Raw genomic sequence first — 23,662 nt, 5'->3', positions numbered from 1 at the left:
AAGGTTGTGTGTTAGGTCTGGCAACTCAGCACGTAAAAATCTACTGCCAGTCATTAGCGGACCGGAGTTCCGCTGTGGCGACCCCTAACCGGGAAAAGCCGAAAGACACAACAACAACAAATAAGACCCCGACAATGGATAGTTCTGGCATTGAACAAAGCACAGAAGTGACAAAGTACAGTTTTGTACCTACCATAAATGTAGATGTCCGATAGGAATGCATCTGCAGTCTTCACAAATGGGTTGTCCTGTCGTCAGGCAGCCCTTCGGTCGGCCGGATTCCAAAGTCTGGGTCTGGCTTCGGCTGGTGTTGCACTTCACCCGACGTCATTGCGACAGTTCTTCGGGTATAAAGGCATCAGCCGACGCCATTTTCCTCAGTGTTTCTTGCCCCAGATGCCAGGTGCCCTCTTGGATGGCTAAATTTGGATAAATGCCAAAGTTTCCAAATAGTAGAGAGCAAACACACAAAATAAGCATGTATGTACATATATACAAACAAATACACCATAATAGATCCCCCCAAGCTAGCTGAAGGTTGGCAAATACCCTAGGAGTACCTCAGAGGGGAAGGAGGGAGGGTAATCCTGACTGCAGATGCATTCCTATCGGACATCTACATTTATGGTAGGTACAAAACTGTACTATGTCCTTCAAGGATGCATCTGCAGTCTTCACAAATGGGTAGAATACCATAGCTAAACTAGGGGAGGAGGAATGAGTAGAGATTATGGTGTAGTTAGGATCCCTTGCAAAACAGCAGTGGCAAAACCAGCTCGGGATATAGAGTATAAAGGTAAGTTATAATGCTTGGCAAATGTATGCACGGAGGTCCAAGTAGCAGCCTCTATAATGTCCTTGGTAGCCACTCCTCGTGAGAAAGCTGTGGTAGTGGCTGTAGCCCTTGTGGAGTGAGGCCTGATGTTCTCTGGAGTTTTCTTTCCATGATAGGAGTAACAAAATCTAATGCAATTTCCTATCCATTTGGAGATTGTCTGTTTTGAAATTGGTTTTCCTTCCTTCCCTGTTGCATATGCTACCAGAAGCTGGTCAGTTTTTCTATTGGTTTTTGTCCTGTCCAGGTAGTAGCGTAATTGTCTATGCACATCCAAGGTATGTAGTAGCCTTTCTCCCTGTTCTGTGGGTTGGGGAAGAATGTAGGAAGGTGGATAGCCTGATTTAAAGAGACTCTGGATACCACCTTAGGCATAAATGTAGGATTTGTTCTCATGGACACTCTATCTTGATGGAAGATCAGGAAGGGTTGCACTGCCATTAATGCCTGTAGTTCAGAGACCCTTCTTGCTGAAGTTATTGCCAGCAGGAATGCAGTCTTCCAGGATAAGTATTGTAATTCTGCTGTTGCTGCTGGTTCGAAGGGGAAGTGTCAATTTTTCTAGCACAAAGTTCAAGTCCCATGCTGGTAATGGAGGTTTCGGGAGGTTTCACATTTTAATTCCTCTCAGAAACTGTCTGAGCAGAGGATGCGAGAAGACAGGAGGATCCAAGCTGTATTCTGCTGAAATAGCTGAGGCATGTATCTTGATGGAAGAGTAGGACAGGCCTGCATGGAAGAGCTCTGCCAAGTACTCCAGGATGTTGGCTATGTTCACCAGTGTCACTTCTTGCCCCTTTGCAGTACTCCAAGTGAGATATCTTTTCCATTTTGCTGCATAATTCTTTCTTGTTGAAGGTCTTGAGCCTCCAGGATTATGTCCTTAACCCTTTGGGATAAATTTGGGTTAATTGTTGTCATGTAATGTTCCAGGCAGTTAGCTGCAGAGTTTTCAGGTTTGGATGCAGGATGTTGAAGTTGTTCTGTGTTAACAGTAATGGGATCAGGGGCAGTGTCCATATTTGTTCCCGGGACATGCTCCTCAGCAATGGATACCAATGTTGTCTTGGCCAGTCTGGATCTATCAGAATGATCCTCGGATGTTCCTCTTTGATCTTCAGAAGCACCTTGTGCATCAAAGGAAGTGGTGGGAATGCGTATGCTATCAGGTTTTTCCAACTGAAAGATAGGGAGTCCACCTTCCAAGCAAGTGGGTGGTACGTCCTTGTGCAGAATTTCTTTAGCTGGTGATTGGGTGGGGATGCAAACAAGTCTATTTGTGGTAATCCCCATTCTCTTGTGATGGCTTTGAAGATGTCCGGATGCAGCATCCATTCGTGGGCATCTGTGGTAGTTCTGCTTAATATGTCTGCTAGAATGTTTTCCTTCCCTGGTACATAAATTGCTTGTAACTGAATGTTGTAGCTCAGAGCCACAACCCATAGGTCCAGTGCCAGCCGGCATAGAGGATATGAGTGTGTGCCTCCCTGTTTGTTGATGTACCACATGACTGTGGTGTTGTCTGTCCTTATCATCAGCTGACCTTCTTGGAGAAAAGGTTTGAAGGCCTGGATTGCCAATTTTACTGCCATCATTTCTTTTAGATTTATGTGCAGGTGCAGCTGGTCTTGAGTCCATAGGCCTTGAATGCACCTGTCCAGCATGTGTGCCCCCCAACCGAGGTCTGAGGCATCTGTCGTGATGGTTTGAGTTGGTTGGCTTTTGCAGAAGGGCAATCCTGAGTTTGATTGGCAGGCCTGAGCCCACCATAGGAACTCTTTCTTCAGGCAGGGAATCATTGGAATTTTGGTTTCTAGGCTGTGATTGTGTTGAGACCACAAATTCTTTAAGTACCATTGTAGCTTTCTCATATGCAGCCTGGCATGAGGGACCAGTATTATGCAGGATGCCATGAAGCCTAGAGCTTGCAGCACTTTTCTTGCAGTTAGATGGTTCTGCTTTGTTAATGCCAAGAAGTCGAGAGGAAGCTGCTCTTTCTTTTCTGCAGTCAGGGATGCCATTTGATTTGATGTGTCCAGTTCTGCACCCAGAAAGGTTATTCTTTGGGATGGAATCAGCCTTGACTTTTTTATATTGACTGTATATCCCAGGGCTTGCAGCAGGTAAATGACTCTTTGTAGGTCTTCTGTTAGTTTTATTTTGTTGTCCGCTTGTATCAGGCAGTCGTCCAGGTAGGGATAGATTTGAATCCCCTGAAGTCTGCAATGAGCGATTACTGATGCCAGGCATTTCGTGAACACTCTGGGCGCAGTAGATAAGCCAAAGGGCAATGCTGAGAATTGATAATGCTCTGATCCTGCAAGAAATCTGAGGTATCTTCTGCAAATTGGTCTTATGGGGACGTGCAGGTATGCCTCCTTGAGATCTAGAGTTACCAGCCAAGACTCCTTGCCCAGCATGGGAAGAAGCTGCTGTAGGGTCAGCATTTTGAATTTTGGAACAATGAGGAATGTGTTTAAAGCGGACAGGTCTAGAATAGGCCTCCATTTGTTTTCTTTTCTTGGTACCAGGAAGAGTCTGGAGTAAAATCCCTTTCCTTGCTCCAAAGGTGGCACCTTTTCCACAGCTCGCATTCTTAGTAATTGAGATATTTGCTTTAGAGCTTCTGTCCTTTGAGTAGGTGGCAGGTTTGGCATTCCTCTTTTGCTTGGTAGAGTATGGAAATGGAACCTGTAACCTTGGTCTATAGTTTGCAAAATCCATTTTTCTCTTGTGATGCAATGCCGGTTCTTTGAAAATAAGGTTAGCTTTCCGCCTAAGGGTGCTTCTAGTTGTTCCCTGGTAGGCGGTGCCACCGTCAAGTCACTGTGATTGAGTTGTTGTAGTGGTGGTGGTTGCATCCGTGCCTCGCTGGTTGTTACCCTGCCACTGGCGTCCCCTGTAGGCACCCCTGGTTTGGTTTCTGCCTCTCGAGCGCCTATTCCTGCCTCTTTGTGCCCTAGAGGAGTCTGGAAAGGACCAATTCTTGGAGGGCCAGTTCCTGCTAAACCTTGGAGGTTGAACTTGTAAGAAATCCTTCACTGTTTGTACAGATTTTGCCTTCTCTTCCATCTTTTTTAGTACCTGTTGTGCAGGGGAACCAAATAAACTGACCTTGTCCATAGGTGCATCCAAAAGCTTTGATTTAACATGGTCTGGTAATGCCTGTTCTTTCAGCCATGCATGCCTCCTGATAACTGTGCCAGTCATGGCTGATCTAAAGGAAGCCTCCAGTGCATCATAGCCACATTTTAAAGAATGGTTACTAACCTGCTGTATGTTATGTACCATTTCTTGAACATATTTCTTATCTAAAGATTCTTCAGAGGACAGTTTTTTAGTCAACTGGTCAAGCATAAACTTTTGGTATTGAATCATATGAAATTGGCAGTTCAAAGCTCTAGCTGACAAAGTAGCAGAGGTGTAAACTTTTTGACCCCATCTCTCTAAGGACCTGGATTCCCTTTCAGAGGGAGGGGTTTTAGTGGAAGTAGCTGCTACAGCTTTAGGACCCTGGGAGATAGTCTCTGGATCTGCAAAAGGAGCCTTATATAAATGGTGATGAGTGTCCGGGACCCTGTAGAACCTATCGGGCTTAGCAGGAGCCGGAGGTAATGAATCAGGAGCAGTGCAAGCATCATTAAATGCATCATCAACAACAGAAAGAACTGGAGGAATAGCTAAAGGCCTATGCTGTGGCAAATGTAGAAAGGTCCTAAGCCTTTTTCTGGAGTCTGAGAAATCTTGGCCCTGCCACTGAAATTGTTCCCTCATAGCATGCAAGGTTTCCCCAAAGGAAAATTCCTCAGGAGGAGAGGCTGAAGGGATGGACTCCTCAGCATCAGAGTCTTCGTAAGGAGAATAAGCAGCCTCAGGAGGGTCTGTATGTTCTGAGTCATCAGAGGAATCATCTGTGGATACTGGCTCAGGGGCTCTGCTCTAGGCCTTTTTCTGGAGGAGGGAGAGAGGCCCTGTCTGGATGAGGTTGGGCTCCACGAATTAAAGAGATGAGATCCTCAACCAAAGTTAGCATATGGGAGCTGGTGCTGGGCCTGAGAGAGGGGGGCTTGGCAGGCACCGTTTTTGATGCTTTGGCTGCTTTAGCCCTGGCAAAGGCCTTAATAGACATTGCTGCAGGAGGCCTAGCAGCTCCACGTGCAGGGGTAGAAATATCCAGGGGAATGGTATCTGATAAATCCTGTGAAACCGCAACAGAAGGTTGGATTTCAGAAGCCGTTTCTACCAGGTTAGAAGAGGCCTCGGTAGAAGGCATGATTTCGGCTGAAGAAAGAACCGCTTGCTCGGTTTCGGCCAAAACCGAGACACTCGCGGTTTGCTTAACCGCGGTTTCGGCCGAAACCACGGACCGCGAGTGTCGGTCCTTATCTTTGCGTTTTTTGGTACTTTGCGAAGTCGGAGGATCCGACGGCATAATATATGCAAAATCGGAGCCGAAAATCTGTTCAGCAAACTCCGACCGACGTCTAAGCGTCCGTCGGTTAAAAGAAGCACAGGCTAGACAAGCTGCAACGTCGTGGTCTGGGCCTAATCAATGTATGCAGTAGGAGTGGAAATCTTTATGAGGTATTTGTTTCCCACAAGATAAACAGTTATTGACTTTCTCTGACATCGGCTGAGGCAAGAAAGAGTCCCCAACGGGGTACTTAGCTTTTTAGAAGTCTTCGAAGTAATATTCAGTAGTAGTAATCTCTGGATCTGACCGACCGGCACTAGCGAACAGCTTCTGCTTCGGGCACCATGCGGCAAGAAAGACTGGGGAAAATGGCGTTGGCTGATGCCTTTATACCCGAAGAACTGCCGCAATGATGTCGGGTGAAGTGCGACACCAGCCGAAGCCAGACCCAGACTTTGGAATCCGGCCGACCGAAGGGCTGCCTGACGACAGGACAACCCATTTGTGAAGACTGCAGATGCATCCTTGAAGGACATCATGGAATGTCATGGTCTGGGCCTAAATAAGTGACGCAGTAAGAGTAGAAGTCTCGGTGTGGTATTTGCTTTCCACAGACAAGACTAACTTTTTCTGACATTGGTTAGTGCAAGAAAAAAGGATTCCCAACAGGGAACTTAGCTTTAGAAGACTTCAACTTCAATTTTGTAGACAAAAACTCAGGTAGCGGCCAACCGGCACTCAGGTGAACTGCTTCTGCTTCGGGCTCCACGGCAAGAAAGACTGATGTAATAGTGTTGGCTGCCTAACTTTATACTACTGATGACCTGACGTCAGTCCTCAAGTGACAGCAACCAACGAAGAAATATTAAGTCGCTGGTATTCGGGCCGGCCAAGAGCTATCCCCGCAGAGATAACCCAAATATGATGACTGCAACAGTGAAACATGAAGAACAACTGAAGCAGCCAAGCTGTTAGTTTGAGACTGTCCAGGTTGGGATGAACTACCCCTGATGGGTGAGTCATAAGGTCTGGAGCAGGGTCCATAAGCCATGGTTCATCCCAAAGATGAGGCTGAAGAAAGGGGAACCATATTTGATGAGGCAAATAGGGGGCAATCAGGATTATTGTCATTTCCAACAAACTTGCTTTCTGCAAAAACTTGGGAATTAGAGGGATTGGAGGAAAGGCATAAAGATGTCCTGGAGGCCAATCGTGAACAAGTTCATCCCTTGGTGACTCCCCCATGGGAGGGATCAGGGCAAAATAGTTGCTGCATTTGGCACTGGTGGGTGATGCAAGGAGATTGCAGCAAGGCTGGCCCCATTTCTGACTGAGGGACCACTCATGTGGTCATAGTATGGATATGGACCTGCTCAATTTGTCTGCAATCATGATGGATTTCCCTGGGATGCGCATTGCTATCAGAAAGCGGTTGGAAGCCGTTGCCCAGTGCCAGACCCTCAGAGCTTCTCGACAAAGGGGGTAAGATCTGGTTCCCCCCCCATATGTTTATGTGCCAGATGCAAACATGTTGTCTGACTGGATTGCTATCGTTCCTACAGAGAGTGTCTCTCAAAATGCTTGTAACACCAAAAGCACTGCCCGATGTTTCTGAGCAAATGAGCCTTGTGTTCCTGTCAGATACCTTGGACTGTCTTCCCTAGATAATGCCACCCCCCCCCCACCTGAGAAGCGTCTGTGGTCACCGTGGCCTGGGACTAGGGGGGGATGAAGTGACGGCCTTGAGATACTAATGGAGAGTGAATCCCATCATTGGAGGTCCTTTTTGCAGGAGTTGGTTATCATGATTTTTGTGTGACATTGGAAATTCCCATATTAACCAATGTGTGGAAAATAACCATTGAAATATTCTCATATGAAGGCGAGCTAGGGGAATGAGTACGACTGATGCAGCCATATTCTGCAGAACCTGAAGAACCAGTTTTGCAAAGGCTCATGTCTTCCTATTTAACAATCGTACATAATGACAGAGATTGTCTACTCTGTCTTGTGGAGTCTTGCTTGTAGTGTAGTCATGTTTATCTCTGCTCCTATGAAGACTAAGCTTTGACATGGTTCTAGAGCCGATTTTTTTGTAGTTTATGGTAATAGTTAGGGAGGAACATAGTTGGTGTAGTCTCTGGCTTGTAGCAAAAGATGCCTGGTCGGGGCGGTTATGAGCCAGTCATCCAGATACGGAAATACGCAGAATCCTCTGCATCTCAGGTGAGCTGTCACTACTGCCATGCACTTGGTGAACACTCTGGGGGCTGTAGTGAGACCAAAGGGCAGAGCTCGAAACTGGAAGTGACTGGCTCCTAGCTGGAAGTGCAAGAACCAGTCTCCTGTTTTCTTTGGAACTAAAAAGAAATTTGAGTAAATTCCAGATCCTCTCTGGTCTGTGGGGACTTCTTGGATGACTATTTTTCTTAGCAACCTTTGGATTTCTAATGTTGCTTGTTCCTTTTGACTGGGTGGAACATCTGGAACAGAGTTGCTTACGGGAGCAGGGACGGAGAAGGGAATGGTATGTCCTGCACCCATTTGCCGTTTGTTATCTTTTGCCAGGTTTAATGGTGCAGAGACAATTGACCCCCGACTACCTCCAGAGGTAAACAGTCAGGAACTCCTTCAGGAGCACTGGAAGGGTCTACCAAAGAACGATTCTCTGGAGCCCTGATTTTGTGGCCTCCCCGGCCACAAGGGCAGTGTCTTCCATTATTGTTCCCCCCTCTGCCTCTAGGGGAACTTTCACTCTGTGTGTCTTGGAAAGACGACTGATATTTTCTGAACCACATCTTCCCACAACTTCTCTAACCTTTGGGAAAGGGTCTAGTAGGTGTGGAAAAACATACTCCAACAGCAGATAAGGTCTTACCTTCTTGTTCACACCTGGTGAGCATTTCCTTTACTTTAGGCCCAAAAAGAGAAGAGCTGTCAAAAGGGGTGTTAATGAAAGAAGACTTGAAGGGCTCCAATAAGTCGCAAAGGCACATACAGGCCTGCCTCCTGAGATAGATCCCTGAACCCGATGCCCTACTCATTCTATCTACTACATAAGATACGAGCCTCATGGATGAGTTAACAACTGAATTTAGGGTGTCCAGCTGAGCATTTTCATCTGCCAGCACATCAGCTACAGCTCCTTGGAGGGAGTCTGACAGTTCCTTTAATAGGTCCATCTGCAATCTAGTGAAGCAAGTAAGATAATTCAGTGACCGTAAGGCAAACCTAGAATCCTTACTTGGAGGATGGCTAGAAGAACTAGTCTAAGAAAGCTCATTTTTGGGGTCATCACCATGACCATGGCATTAACTGCCACACCTTTTGTCAAAAAGTTCTTGCCCGTATGGACTGTAATATATTTATTTGGCATTCTAGGAGTAGGCTCTGTGGTATCTAGAGTAATTTAAGCCTTCTGAGAGATTAACTCAGTACTCATTGGAAGGAGGGGTCACCAAGAGGTTGAAGGGCAAGATACAAAGGCATTAAGGTAAACCGACTCCTTGGCCAAAGGGGAGGCGGACTGCCAGTCACCTCTCTGCTTTAAGATTTCCAGGATGTCTCCACAAGAGATATCTTCAGGAGGTGACTGTGGGGACCTTTCTGCTTCATTGAGGTCGGTATCCAATGTGATGGGACTCCTCAGGGGAGATGAGATGCTTCCTCTTGCATGTCATCTTCTGAGAGACCTCCTCAGTGGGATATTCTGGGGAGGTTTCAGATCACTGGGGGGGTCCCCTGCTGGACATCCCGAGGCTTGGGGTCTCTGCGGACCTGTGGAGAGGGTAGGTGAGAAGACAAAGACACCTGGACAGAACTGGGAAGAAGATCCAAGGGAGACTGTCTCTCAGACTGGGAGATAGTCAGAATCCTCCTCATAACTTCCAAGGCAGTCCACCCTGCTCTAAAAAACTTCCTGGATTCAGCAAACGAGCTGTCGGAGCCAATGGAACTTCAGGAGTAGATGACAGAACCTCCAAAGCCGAGGTAGAAGCTAAACTCACCTGCACAGAGGCCCCCTGAGACAGGGTAAGATCCAGCAAGATCCGAACTGGCTCCGTGAACCTGAACAGAGAGTGTTGGCTCCCAGAGGTCTCCTGCTCTGAATGGGCAGAAACACTCAGGGCAGATACCAGATCCGAGGAAGCTACGGGTACTGGACCAGATACAGACACAAGCTGAATGTCGGAATCTTCCGGCTCCGAAGCTGAAGGACGGATTAGAGTAGGAGCAAGCGCCGCGGAGGAAGACTGTCTGATCCAATTCCTTTGGGCTTTGATCCAACAATAATTTAGCTAAGGCCGGTGTAGAGAGGATAGCTGACCTTGATCTTGCTAGAAAAGGTGAAGGGAGCCAAAAGCAGACTAGTTCCAGGGAAGGTGATCGGCTCCTATAGCTAAAGTTAGTGGGTAAGGTCGACTTTGGAGCTGAGAGTTCTTGTTGCTCTGAAGAAACTTTGGATTTGAGTTGAGGTGTCTGCTTTGATATTTCCTTTGGAGCTGACAGCTTGGTAGCTTTCCACTTTGACTGCGAAGAGGATCTCAGCTCTGAAGAAGCTCTTTTTTGTGGTTTATCCAATTTGTCAGATTTTGCTGAAGAAGACTATTACAGTGATATAGCCTCAGCAAAAGGAGTCTTAATCAGATGTTTTAGAATAAGTTTATTCTTGCGCTCCATCAATGACCTCTGGTTAAATCTGTGGCAGATGGAGCACAATTCTAGAAAATGAAGCGGCCTCAAGCAATACACACATAGGGTGTCTGAATCGCTAAGGGGCCTATTTTCCACATTTCTGACATTTTTTGAAGTCCACAGGCTTCCCTTCCTGCTTTTGAGACATGCCTGAAAACTCAAAAAATAACAGGAGAAGAAGAAGAGGAATAGGACACACACACAAAAACACTCGGAACAGTCCTCTAACTCAAACAGACCGAAAAATTGAAAGGAACGAGAGAGAGATTTTTTTTAAATGATAGAAAAGGTTGGAAAAGGGAAAAGGATGTCCTCTAATTTAAGCAGATTTTAGCTAGATGTCCTCTAACTTAAACGACTTAAATAAATGCTAACTAAGACAAAAGGAGAAAGAGACTCACACTCATTTAGGGTAAAGATATATAATATTAAGAAAAAAGGGGTTTTTAAAACTATGGAAAGTCAGAAAAACTGCAGTATTAAGAATATAAATATGAAAACACTTAGCCCAGAGCTGCTAAACGACCTCTTCACTGCATGGCAAATGAGATCTGAGGAAGCTACGGGGTTGCATTATTGGTAAAATAAGCCCATGATCTTTGCTGAAGACCCCGAGCCTGGAAAATGGCCAAGATGGATTCAATGGATTGGATCTGACCCCATCAGTGAGAATAAAGGTGAGACTGACAACATCACATCTATATTTAAGAAAACACTTGCGCCTGATCTTCATTGGGTCCATCTAATACAGTGGTCATATGCGGAGGCCCTTAATAGTAACCTGCCCAAGCAACAAGGACCTCTGAAGCTGAAATGCAAACAAACACCAATCGCAACCAAAGTGTCACAGCTCACAACACCAGTATGCCACCCAACAACAGTCCCTAAGGCAAGGCAATGTACCCAAAACTTTTGTCACAGGTGACTCTATAGTCAGGAACACTGATGTCCCACTCACCAGGCTGTACAAGGAGAAAATTACAGTCAGCTCCCTGTCGGGTGCCAGGATCCGCCACATAATGCATGCACTCAAGTCACTCCACAACAAGTACAAATATGACTCTGTCATTGTCCATGTTGGAGTGAATGACTTGAGACGTACCTCCCTGGACTAAATGAAAAGAGACATGGAAGAGTTCTCAGATCATGTGGCCCAGGCAGGTATGACCCTAGTCCTGAGTAGCATCCTGCCTTCGCCCAGAATGATACCACAGTAAAAGGACAAAATGATTGACTTCCACAATTGGCTAAGCTTCTGGTGTCATTCAAAGGGAATCCAGTATCTGTCTGCCTGGGATGACATGATCAACAGACCACAATGCTTTGCCAGAGATGGACTGCACCTGTCACCCCTGGGATTCAGGTTACTGGCTAAGGCTCTTCCCACCCCTATAGTGTCTTTTTAGGCAAAGTTCAAAGGACAAAACCACCACCGTAACAGGTACAAGCATGCAAAATCTGAAGGTAATGTTACTCAATGCTAGAAGTCTAAACCTCAAAATGCACTCTCTTGAGGCACTACTAAACTGGAGAACATTGATATCTGTGCAGTAACTGAAACCTGGTTCAAGGCTCCAGAGAGTATCCCTGCAATACCAAGCTACAATTCTTACCACACTTTTCGGCCACCAAACCAGGACCGAAACACTAAAGGTGGAGGAGTGTCCATATTCACACCACCAGGCTAGTTGCCCAACACAATGCATCTGAAATTCTCCAGGTGCAACTAACACTAGGTAAGACTGCAATCCAAATAGTAGCTTGCTACAGATCCCCCACCATGCCTCAAGATTCTCACTACACCTTTCTAAACATACTGGAAAATATTAAGATGCAACCAAACACCTTAATGCTGGGTGATTTCAACTACCCTGCCATTAACTGGGAAAACTACTCATGTACCAACACCTTTGCCCAACGGTTATTGGAATTCATAAATTCCAATGCCCTGGATCAACTAATCCGTAGTCCCACCAGAGGCTCCAATATCCTAGACCTGGTCATTACCAACATGGGAAATCGATGCTCCACATCTACGGTCACCCCCTCATTGATCAGGTCTGACTATAAGCTAAATCACCCTTGACATCCACATCCCTCCCCCGCCCCCCAGTAAGGAAACCTCCGTAAAAAACTTCTCCAAAGCCACCTTCATGCTACTCAAGTCAGAAGTGACAAACCTCATGACACCCATGCAGACAGGAACTGAAAGCTCGACTGCTGAATCCTACACTAAAGCACTGTATGAGCACATCCACTCGTGCATGAATCGTGCCATCCCAAATAGAACCAAGATGCTCTCCTCCAAAAAAAGGAAGCCCATCTGGTGGTCCCCTGCCATAAACAAACTTTACAACACAAAAGGAAGAAACTGTTGCAGAAAAGAGGAAAATCCCAGGATGCAAAAAACTCCCTTACCAACCTCAGTAAGAAGCTGAGATCCCTCATAAAATCCTCCAAAGCTAATTATGAAAATAAAACTGCCAAAAATTCCAAAGACAACCACAAGGCATTCTATAGCTATGTCAAGAATCTAAATGGCAATGCTCAGATCTGCTCTGAGCTACAACAGAATGGCATTAAATATACTGATCAAGGATATTGCCAATATCCTGGCAGATCAATTCAGTGCCAACTTTACTCCCCACTCACCCCCTGAAGGGCCCATCCCAATACCGAAAGATTACCAAATTCGGGTAATAACGGCCACACAGGTAAAAAACACACTCTCCAAAGCTAAGAATACAGCATCCATGAGACCATATGACATCCTGGGCTGTGTACTATATGAAAAACAAAATGAACTGGCACCTCACCTAAGTGTCATGTTTAATCATAGCCTCACCTCAGGCTTCGTACCCACTGAGTGGCGCACAGCTACAGTTATCCCACTCCACAAGGGGGATCCACCTTGGATCCTGGGAACTACCACCCCATCAGTATGACGAGCCTGATCTGCAAGGCCATGAAACGTATTATCATGGAACTTATAAACAAAGACATTGGCAATCATCAAACACTGGACCCCACCCAGTATGGGTTTGTGAAGGGCCGATCTTGTCTCCTGAACCTGAATGACTTCTTCGAATCAGTCTCCAGAGCTCTGGAAGAGGGTAAATTTGTCCACACAAGCTATCTGGACCTCGCCAAGGCCTTCAACACCATCCTCCACTCTGGAATCATAGATAAACTTACTAAGCTGGGCATTAATCCCTACATCACTCGATGGGTTGCCAACTGGCTTACTGACAGAACCCACACTGTAAAAGTAGCCAACTCCAAATCCAATGCCAGACAAGTGACAAGTGGGGTACCTCAGGGTTCAGTTCTGGGACCGCTCTTGTTTGGCATCTACTTCTCTGAAGGACAGGCCAACACCAAGGGACTCGGGCTAACAAAGTTTGCAGATGACTGCAAACTGGGAGTCATTATTGAATCCCCAAATGATGTGGATATTCTACAAAAGGGCCTTACAGAAACAGATGCTTGATGCCAGAGCATGGGCTCAAGCTCAATGCCACGAAATGTATAGTTGTCCCCTTTGGGAAAAAACATGTACCCATGAATTACCACATAGGTACATAGGTGGCAGTACACTAAACACCGAAAGTGTGATAAGAGACTTGGGGACACAGGTGGATAGTGGTTTCACCTCCGATAACCACATCACCACAACAGTCAGGAAATCCTTCTATGTGGCAAACCTCATCACTAAGGGCTTTTCATCCAGATAAAAGGAGGTCATTGTCCCACTGTACTCATCCCTCATTAGACCCATTATAGAATACAATGCCCCGTTTGGTATGTACCGCTCAAGACATCTGCAATGACTGGAAAGGCTACAGAAATACCTCACTAAAAGAATCACAGGCCTAAAGCAGATGCTCTCTGCCGACCGTCTAAAAAAACTCCACCTATACTCTGTCGCATATCGTCTCCTCAGAGGCGATCTCTGCTTAACATACAAACCCAGAGCTGTTGAATGGAAGCAGTCAGTAATAGCTCACGTAGAAATGGTACATATCCATGTAATAACTGCCCATTTTGTATCCATATTTCTAATTATAATATGTTCGTCCAACTGACTACTTCTGAATGTTTTCAGTTTGAAGTTATTGCTACATGCAATACTGAACATGTAGTTTACATGGCAATCTGTACTTCCTGCCCTGCCTTCTATGTAGGTAAAACTGATAGAAGGTTCAGGGACAGGATACGAGAACACCTTTACCAAATACGCATTCAGTCCAGTCCAGTAATAATACTTTATCCAGGCATGTTCTTGCAACAAACACCAATCAGACTTTTAAATTTATGCTCCTCCAGGTGAATAACCCTAGCCCCAGAGTGGGAGATATCAGAAACTATACAGAAAGAACAGAGATTAAATGGATTGTTAGACTGAAGGCACATGATAGTCCAGGCCTGAATAATAAAATTTCACTTAAACCTGTTTTGAAAAACAGGAGACCATTTGTTAGGTAAAAAAAATGTTTATATTATTAGCTCTTAGTTTTATATTAAACTTATATAAATCTGTTTGTTTTTTGTTGAAGTTTTAATATAAATTTTAAATAACTATATAGGTGTGACTGGATATTTTCTGAGTATTATTTTTATAATGAATAAGTTATAAGTAAGAGAAACACCTTCTATAAGCCTTCATAGATCTGCATATTTCTTGTCTTTGACTTTAAGAACTTGTTGAAAGAATTCATGATGATGTTATCTAGTTAATTATTTAATTGAATACCTGCTATATAAAATGTTCAACAGGTGATTGGGAACATGTTTTGGGGGAATGTAACAAGTTGGTTACAATTAGAAGACAGGGTTAAGTCCATGAGCTGTAGTTTCTTTGGTAAAGGGTTTGATTCCCTCAGCCCTCATTTGACTGTATGATCTTGAACAGATCACTTAATCAGAGATTGCTCCCAGCTCACCCTGAAGAGGGACTGTATGTCTAACGGGCCTATCTGGTTGACAAATGGGTATTATTATTATAACTAGAAATGCAAATTAAACTGTAAACTAACTGCAATTGAAGAAATGAATATGGATAAAAGAATTGCAGGTGTGACATTTAGAAAAGGAAAGTAGTAAACTACATACAAGTAAATGGAATCTGTGGGAACATTACATGGCAAAAAATCAGGAGGAGTAAAATTTAAGGGAAGGCAGGAAATAGAAGTTATGTCCTTACCATAACGTTCCATGTGGAGTGTTCATCTCGCCTTTGTTCTTACACATGGGTTTGGAGCCGATCCTCGGCTCCGTGTCGGCCGCCTGCAAGCTCTGCATCGAGAAGAAGCTCGAGATCACCTAATACCCACAATCCCTCTCTGCCTTTACCTCAGATCTAGTTTGCAAGCAAACCAGTAGCCAGAGAGAGCACACTCATACAAAAATTTACACAATCTAGAATCATCTATATACATATATACATATATATACATATACACACATGTACATCATACAAATAGAAGCACTGCAAATGCAGAAGGAGAATACCCCAGACCAGGCACCAAATTGAACGTTCTTCCTGAGGGCGGGAGGGTGGGAATGTAAGAACAAAGGCGAGATGAACACTCCACATGGAACGTTATGGTAAGGACATAACTTCTATATGTGAGAGTGTTCGATCTCGCCGTTTGTTCTTACACATGGGTAGCGTCCCTAGCTCCATGTTCCTGAGGAACTCATGGGAGAACGTTCTTGAGCACAGTGGAACCAAAGGTTGCCCTATCCCTAGAAACCCTGTCCACTTTGTAATGAGAGATGAATGTATGCGGTTTAGCCCAAGTAGCAGCTGCACAAATCGTGTCTAATGGTAGGCGAGCTGCATGAGCCAAGGATGTAGACACTGATCTTGTAGAATGTCCTTTAGGTTTGACAGACAAGGTCTGATTAGAAGACTCATAAACGTATATGATACAGTCAGTTAGCCATTTGGAAAGAGTTCGTTTAGCAACCGCTACACCTTTCCTGCTGTCAGCAAAAGCTACAAATAGTTGATCAGATTTCCTGTGATCCTTTGTTCTATCCAAATAAAACCTGAGTTGTCTATGGACATCCAATTTGTGCAACATATACTCTAACTTATTAGTGTGATTTTTGAAAAAGGTGGGTAATTCAATGGACTGATTAATGTTATTGGTAGAGCAAACTTTGGGAAGAAAGGATGGATTAGTGCGAAGAGATACTCTGTCAGAGTGGAAAATCAAATAAGGGTGTTTAATAGAAAGAGCCTGAAGCTCAGACACTTGCCTAGCGGATGTAATGGCTACCAAGAAGAGAGTCTTCCACGATAAGAACTTCAATGGGCAAACGGAGGCTGGTTCAAAAGGGGGCAACATCAATTTAGAAAGTAAGAGGTTCAGATTCCAAGGTGATGTAGGAGTTCTAACTGGTGGTCTAATATGAAAAGATCCTTTTAAAAAGGCCTTACAAAGTCTGTGAGCCATAACAGGTGCCCCACATTCTTCCACATGAAAGTTGGAAATGGCAGCCAATTGCACTCTTAAAGTGGCAGGAGAAGCCCCTTCATGGAACAATTCTGTCAAAAACTCCAAGATCTTGTTTAACGGAGCTATTACAGGGTCCAAATGATGTGAATTAAGCCCAGAAAACGAAACGCTTCCATTTACTGGAGTAGGTCTTTGTAGTGGAAGCTTTATGAGAAGCCACTAATATATTCTGAACTGCCGGTGTAAGAGAGTCAGACCTGGCTAGAAAGGGAAGCGGAGCAGCCAAGCTGCTAGATGGAGTGATTCGAGAGATGGGTGAGGAGCTCCTGACGAGTGAGTCAGTAGATCTGGCTCTGGGTCCAGAATCCAAGGTCCCCGAATGCGGTGTTGCAATAGAAAGGGGAACCAAATTTGACGAGGCCAGAATGGGGCAATGAGGATTATCGTCCTTTGAAGGTTGTTGGCTTTCTGCAGAAACTTTGCAATCAGGGGAAAGGGAGGAAAAGCGTACAGGAGACCCGGGGGCCAATCGTGCACCAGTGCGTCCCCTGGGGACTTCCCTGGAGGGTAATAGGGCAAAGTAGCTCCTGCATTTGGCGTTCATTGGAGACGCAAAAAGATCGCAGGAAGGCTGGCCCCACTTGCGAAAAATCATCTTCGCAATTGACTGTTTGAGCGACCACTCGTGAGGCAACAGGATTGCTCTGCTCAGCCTGTCGGCTATGACGTTGGATGACCCTGGGATGTGCGTTGCGATCAGAAAGCGACCCGTGGACTCCGCCCATTGCCAAATTCTCATGGCCTCTCTGCATAGCTGATAAGACCTGGTTCCCCTTGCTTGTTTATGTACCAGACTACAGACATGTTGTCTGTCTGAACTGCAATAGTCCCTAGAGGAAGAAGGGGAGCAAAGTGTTGCAACGCTAGAAACACTGCCCTCAACTCTAGAACACTGATGTGCAGATTGTACTCCAAATTGGTCCATTCGCCTTGGACTGTCTGTCCCTGAAAAATGCCCCCCCACCCTATCAGGGAAGCGTCCGTGGTTATTGTCGCTATCGGCGTGGGTAGCACAAATGGTCTTCCGCTGGAAAGGTTGCAAGTCTGAAGCCACCAGGTTAGGTGTGATTTGCATGTTTTTGTAATCAGAATTTCGTGTGTCAGAGGTAGCTGTTGGAAAGACCATTGTGCAAACAGTAGCCATTGTAGAACTCTCATGTGCAGTCTTCCCAATGGTATCGCAATGAGAGAAGCTGCCATGAGACCCAAGACCTTCAGAACCGGCTTTGCCGGGGATTTTTTTGATGACAGGAGGAGAGAAATGTGGGTTTGTAGTGAGACTATCCTCTCTGGAGGGAGTCTTAGTGTTAAATGATGCGTATCTAATTCCGCTCCTATGAATAAGATATGCTGTGATGGCTGTAGTAAGGATTTTTCGAAATTTACGGAAATTCCGAGGTGAACACAAAGTTGTAGAGTGTAATCCCTGGCCTGTATCAGTTGACGCCGGGTGGTGGCAGAAAGGAGCCAGTCATCCAGATACGGAAACACCTGGAATCCTAGGCGTCTCAGATGAGACGCTACCACTGCCATGCATTTGGTGAAAACCCTGGGGCTGAGGTTAGACCAAAGGGCAGGGCTCGAAACTGATAGTGACTGGCTCCCAGCCGGAAGCGCAAGTGATCCCTGGACGCCCTGGCCATTTTGATGTGGTAGTATGCGTCCTTCAGATCTACTGAGCACATCCAGTCGTCCTTCTGTAAGAATGGAAGGATCGATTGAAGCGTGACCATTCGGAACTTTTCTTTCTTGACAAAGGTGTTGAGGTTGCTTAGGTCCAGAATCGGCCTCCAATCCCCTGTCTTCTTTGGAACTAAAAAGAACCTTGAGTAAGTTCCGAATCCTATTTGGTCCGCTGGGACTGGTTGGATGACTCTTTTTTCTAGCAGCTTTGAAACTTCTATAGCTGCTGGGTCTCGCAGATGGGGCGGCACATCTGGGAGTCTTTTCTTTGGAATGGGAGTGGATTGAAAGGGTATTTTGTAACCTCTGGTAACCACGCTTTTTACCCAGTTGTCTGTAGTAAGATTCTGCCAGGCCTGAGGGTATAAAGCTAAGCGACCCCCGACTGCCTCCAGAGCAGGACAGTCGGGCCTCCTCTCAGGAGTGCTGGAAGGGTTTTCCAGGGGGTGTATCCCTGTCACCTTGGTTTTGCGGACCCCCTCTGCCGCCAGGGCGGCGTCTTCCACCTCTGCCCCCTCCTCTGCCTCTAGAGGGGGCATCACCCTGTGTGCCTGGGAAAGATCCTTGGGGTTTTCGAAACCACATTTTTCCACCGCGTTGCCCTTTGGGGTATCGTCTGGATGGGGTGGAAAAACGGACTCCGACAGCAGACAGAGTCTTTCCCTCCTGTTCACACCGGGTAAGGGTCTCCTTTACTTTGGGGCCAAAGAGAGTGGCACCATCAAATGGGGCGTTAGTAAAGGAAGACTTGAAGGCTTCCGCAAATGAACATAAGCGCATCCAGGATTGTCTGCGGAGAGCAATCGCTGAAGCTGCTGCCCTACTCGATCCCTCGGCTGCGTATGATATTAGCCTCATGGATGAGTTCACAATGGATGTAAGGGTATTGAGATGTGCTGTAACTTTCTCTGAAACAGCAGCATCTGTAGTACCCTGGAGGGTATCTCTCAGCTCTTTGGTTAGATCCCTCTGTAAACGTGTAAAATGGGTCAAATAGTTCAGGGATCGCATAGAAAAAGCCGCTGAACTAAAAATGCGCTTCCCGTATCTGTCCATAGTCCTGGAATCTCTGTTAGGCGGATGAACAGATGAGGAAGATTCCGACATCTCCTTTTTCGTGGCCGCTGCCACCACCATGGCGTCCACTGGAACTCCCTTTGTGAGGTAAGCCTTGTCCTGGGGTGCAGTGATGTACTTATTAGGCTTCCTAGGGACTGGTTCCACCGTGTCAGGTGTCTCCCATGTCCTTCAAGCAATCAGCTCCATTAACTCATCGAAGGGCGGAGTGACCCAGGAGGAGGAAGGGCGAGCACCGAATGCCTTCAGCAAGACTGACTCATCCTCAGAAGGGGGAAGGGACTGCCAATCACCTCTCTGCTTTAGGATCTCCAAGATGTCAGAAAAAGAGACATCTTCTGAAGGTGACTTTGGGGACCCCTCTGACTCATCCAAGTCAGTATCGGATGTCAAAGATTCTTGTGGAGAATCTAAGTGTCTCCTCTTACACAATCTTTTCCTAGGGACTTCTTCGGGGAGCATCCGAAGAAGCCTCCGAGGAAGAGGGGCACCCTCCAGGGGTGGCTGAGACACCGGTGCTCGACGCTTGGATGTGGCCGTTGGTGCAGAGGAAGATAACGGTCCTTTATGGGGAGGAGAGGCTGCTTCTACTGATGTGGTTGTCTGGGTAGACAACACCTTCCTCATGAGATCGAAGGCCCCCGGGTCCCGAGTCGAGGTATCTCCCGGTTCGAAGAAATGGGAAGAATCCCGAAACAGGCACGAAGGCATCGACCCCGAGGACGGAGCCGAATCGATCCGAGCCGAGGCCCCGAGAGGAAGAGTCGGAACCGAAACATCGGTTCGACTCTCGGCCCCGGAACCAAGGATGGATCTTCGGCTCCGAGACTCCGGTACCGGATCCGACAGAGTCGAGGTGAACGGAGCCGACCGAGAAAAGGGCGGTTCTGGCACCGAGGGCTCCACAATCAGTAGATCAACCTCTTCCGGCTCCGAGGACTGGACAGGTCTCGGAGGAGGAAGGGATGGAGATAATGGAAGGCCTTCAAGTTTCGACACCAATTGGGTGGAAACCGAGATAAGTTTGGATAGGGCCGTATGTTCCAATAATTTCTGCACCACCCGGTCCACATCGGTGTCGGAGAGGGGCTTGGAAGAACGGGTCGAAGGAATCGAAGACGGAGCCGACCTCAACAGTGTCGGGGGAGGGAGCTCCATCACCGGTTCCAAGACTCGAGGCTCGGAAACTGACAACAGTTGAACACTCGGCCCCGAAGTCTGTGGAACCGGTGATCTAACTTTAGCTGAAGAGCTCGGAGCCGATGACTTGGGCTCCGACGTCTTCGATTCCTTCGAGGATTTGGATGCCTGGTCAGAAGCATCCAGAGCCTCTTGAAAGGAAGGTTTTAACAAACCTCTATCCATTAGTTTCCTGCGCCTATCTGTCATGACCCTCCCACTGAAAGAATGACAAATAGAGCAGTCTTCTTGCAGATGGAGAGGGCCAAGACAGTAGACGCAGGAACTAGGATTGTCAGTTACTGACATCTTTTGCCCACATTGGCAACGCTTAAACCCCGATTTAGCCTTCTCAGACATGTCACTAATGAAAAAGGGAAAAGTCAAATCCAGTAAAGTAGTCAAGTCCGGTGAAATTGTCAAATCCAGTAATGTAGTCAATCCGGTTGTCAAATCCAAGTAAGGGGTGGTAGGCCCCGAAGAGAACTCTAAATAAGTTTAAACAAACTTAACGGAACCGAGTATCCCTCAACCTTACCACACACACACAATATATCACTAAACAACTTTATATGATAAAAGTACCAAGAAAAATACAAGAATAAATTCTTAATCTTATCTTAGGTGCTCGAGCTCGACCCAGTGATTCGAACGCTGCAGCGGCAAACTAGATCTGAGGTAAAGGCAGAGAGGGATTGTGGGTATTAGGTGATCTCAAGCTTCTTCTCGATGCAGAGCTTGCAGGCGGCCGACACGGAGCCGAGGATCGGCTCCGAACCCATGTGTAAGAACAAACGGCGAGATCGAACACTCTCACATTTGAGCAGTTTATGTGATGCTGGAGTGAATGAAAATTGTTAAAAAGAAAACATACATGTATATTGCAAGAAAATAACAAATGAGACATTATTACAATCTGCTTTCTTTGCTACTCCTCTGCACAAACATATGTAATTTTTTAAAATATTATGTTTAATAAAGATGTTTGAAAAAATTAAGTCACCATCATCAAACATGGAAACATTTCCCCCATGCTATTAATCAAGCTCTTTATCCCTTCCTAATGATATACAAAAAAAACTAAAATAATCTATTCTTGGGCTCCCTGATCCTGGTAAAATGATAATAAATGATTCACCTCAGCAGCAAATAAATGGAAAACTGTATTAGATGCAAAGTGAACACTCTGCCTCAATTCAATGCTGGACAGTACATTAATTATTTCATAGGCCCATCTGTTTTGGTAGGTTAGTTGTTTACTTGCCTTTTTTAAATATTGTGTATGTTTTGAATGCCAATGAAAGATCTGCATTCATCAGGATGTTCATCAGTGTTTCTGGTGGTTCTTTAACCCACTGTTTCCGTGCCTTTCCTTCATGAGCACCTATTTACACGTCATAGATTAGATTGGCGATGGCCAGAGAAAGAAAAACAGTTATAAAATGTATTCAACAGTGTACCTGTAAATCAAAATTAATGTAAAACTCTTATAGTTAGCTGCTACATGCTTTGGTCCTTGGCTTCAGTGCTTTTGTCCTCTTCAGTTGTTCTAGAGACAGAAAGTAGAGTCGCCTTGTCCAGAGCATTTAGAACAGTGTTTGAGGGATCCTTTAGCCAATGACGTCTGTTAGGACCCTGAAGGTCATCTTCTGCTGAGGTAAACACCCAGTTATCTGACGGACTAACTAAAAAAATAACATTGTTTAGTTTTAGTACACTACAAATACAATAGCTGTAGTAAAATCAGAATTTGAAATGACTGCATTTAAAAATAAATATTTCTGTTTTACACCAATAAAACTAATATATGAAATTAGGATATTAAAACGGTCACAGTACAACTTAAAACAACATATTCAGTCTCATGTTTCCCTGTGATAAAATGTATTTAGGAAAAATAGAATACATAAGAATAAAATTCTTAAGTGTAGATTGCAGTGCTAGGTATTCAACAGCACAGCTTTCAGACGGATATGATAGGGCAAAAGTAAGTTATGAGTACTTACTGTAATAACTCTGCAAAATGAAGTCAGTTAGATGCAACTGTCAGGACCTGGGCTGACAGCGTTGAAGTAGCCGAGTCAGTAAAAACCTTCCCAGAGTGATAGTACTTTCCCTCATACCCACAGTGCCTCTGTATTTCCCATATACCTCCTGTTCTGAACCTAGTCAAAGTTCCAGTTCCAAAAGATAGGAAACGATGCATTCCAGAAACACAAGTACTTGTAACAAGGCTGGAGATGGTGTTAAGGATGGATTTGCCAGATGGACCTTTTCTAAAAGATCTGTCATGACAAACATCCACAACTGTCAAATCTGAAAAAAGACAACACCTATTCATCACATCCAATTGTAACTGTCAGAACAGAGCCACTAGCTAGCCATAAACTTCATTACCAATGCCAGAAAAGTACAGTTGTGTACACTTACCATAAATGTAGATGTTCGAGTGTCTTCACTGTTGCAGTCATGACTGTAGGGTTCTCCCCTGCCGGCAGGCAGTCCTCGGTCGGCCAGAATCCCAAAGTCTGGGTCCGGCGTCGGCTGCTCAGCCATGCTCCCTGACGTCAGAGCACCAGGAGTACAAAGCTGACAGCCGACGCCATGTTCTCCAGTTTTTCTTGCCCCAGATGTCAGGTGTTCCAAAATGAGTAAGATCCCATACCCTTTGCAAATACACCTCAAAAGAAGGGTGAAGAAGGGAACCACACAAAAGAAAAAATAAGAGGGGACAGGAGGGAGGGTAACCCAGACTGCAACAGTGAAGACACTTGAACATCTACATTTATGGTAAGTCTACACAACTGTACTATGTTCATCGTGTTTCACTGTTGAAGTCATGACTGTAGGGTTGAATCCCAAAGCAGAATAAAAGGGAGGTGGTCATAAAGTAGAGGGGGCAGCTAAAAGGCCCTGCAAGACAGCAGAAGCAAAGCCTGCCCTAGAGTTAGAGTAGAGAGGTAGATTGTAGTGCTTGGAAAAAGTATGCACTGAACTCCCAAGTTGCAGCTTCCAAAATGTCTTTGGTAGGAACTCCCCTGAGGAAGGCAGCTGAAGTGGCAGCAGCTCTGGTAGAGTGAGTCCTTATACTCCCTGGGATTTGCTTTCCATGGTGTGAATAGCAAAATCTGATTCCATGAGCAATCCATTTAGAAATGGTCTGTTTTGAAATGGCTTTACCTTGGGAACTTGAAGCATAAGAAACAAACAATTGCTCTGATTTCCTGATGTCCTTGGTTCTGTCCAAGTAAA

The 23,662-nt window shown here is 45.5% G+C and overlaps 1 protein-coding gene across 2 annotated transcripts in view; it reads right to left on the bottom strand.

Annotated features, from left to right (window-relative positions):
* NEK3 (NIMA related kinase 3) overlaps positions 1–23,662 on the bottom strand; it is a 1,322,970-nt gene that overhangs the window by 149,621 nt on the left and 1,149,687 nt on the right. For both annotated transcript variants that reach the window (XM_044071667.1, XM_044071666.1), the window contains exons 13-14: positions 21,919–22,095; positions 21,675–21,794 (exon numbers count right to left, since the gene is read on the bottom strand). In XM_044071667.1, coding sequence (XP_043927602.1) covers positions 21,675–21,794; positions 21,919–22,095 — 297 coding nt within the window. The remainder of the gene's footprint in view (positions 1–21,674; positions 21,795–21,918; positions 22,096–23,662) is intronic.

This window comes from Protopterus annectens, chromosome 5.part0 (assembly GCF_019279795.1).
Source record: "Protopterus annectens isolate FY-2018-M chromosome 5.part0, PAN1.0, whole genome shotgun sequence".
In the NCBI taxonomy this organism is placed as follows: domain Eukaryota; kingdom Metazoa; phylum Chordata; order Ceratodontiformes; family Protopteridae; genus Protopterus; species Protopterus annectens.
Note: the sequence above shows the minus strand (reverse complement) of the source record. Positions and strands in the feature narration are given on the sequence as shown.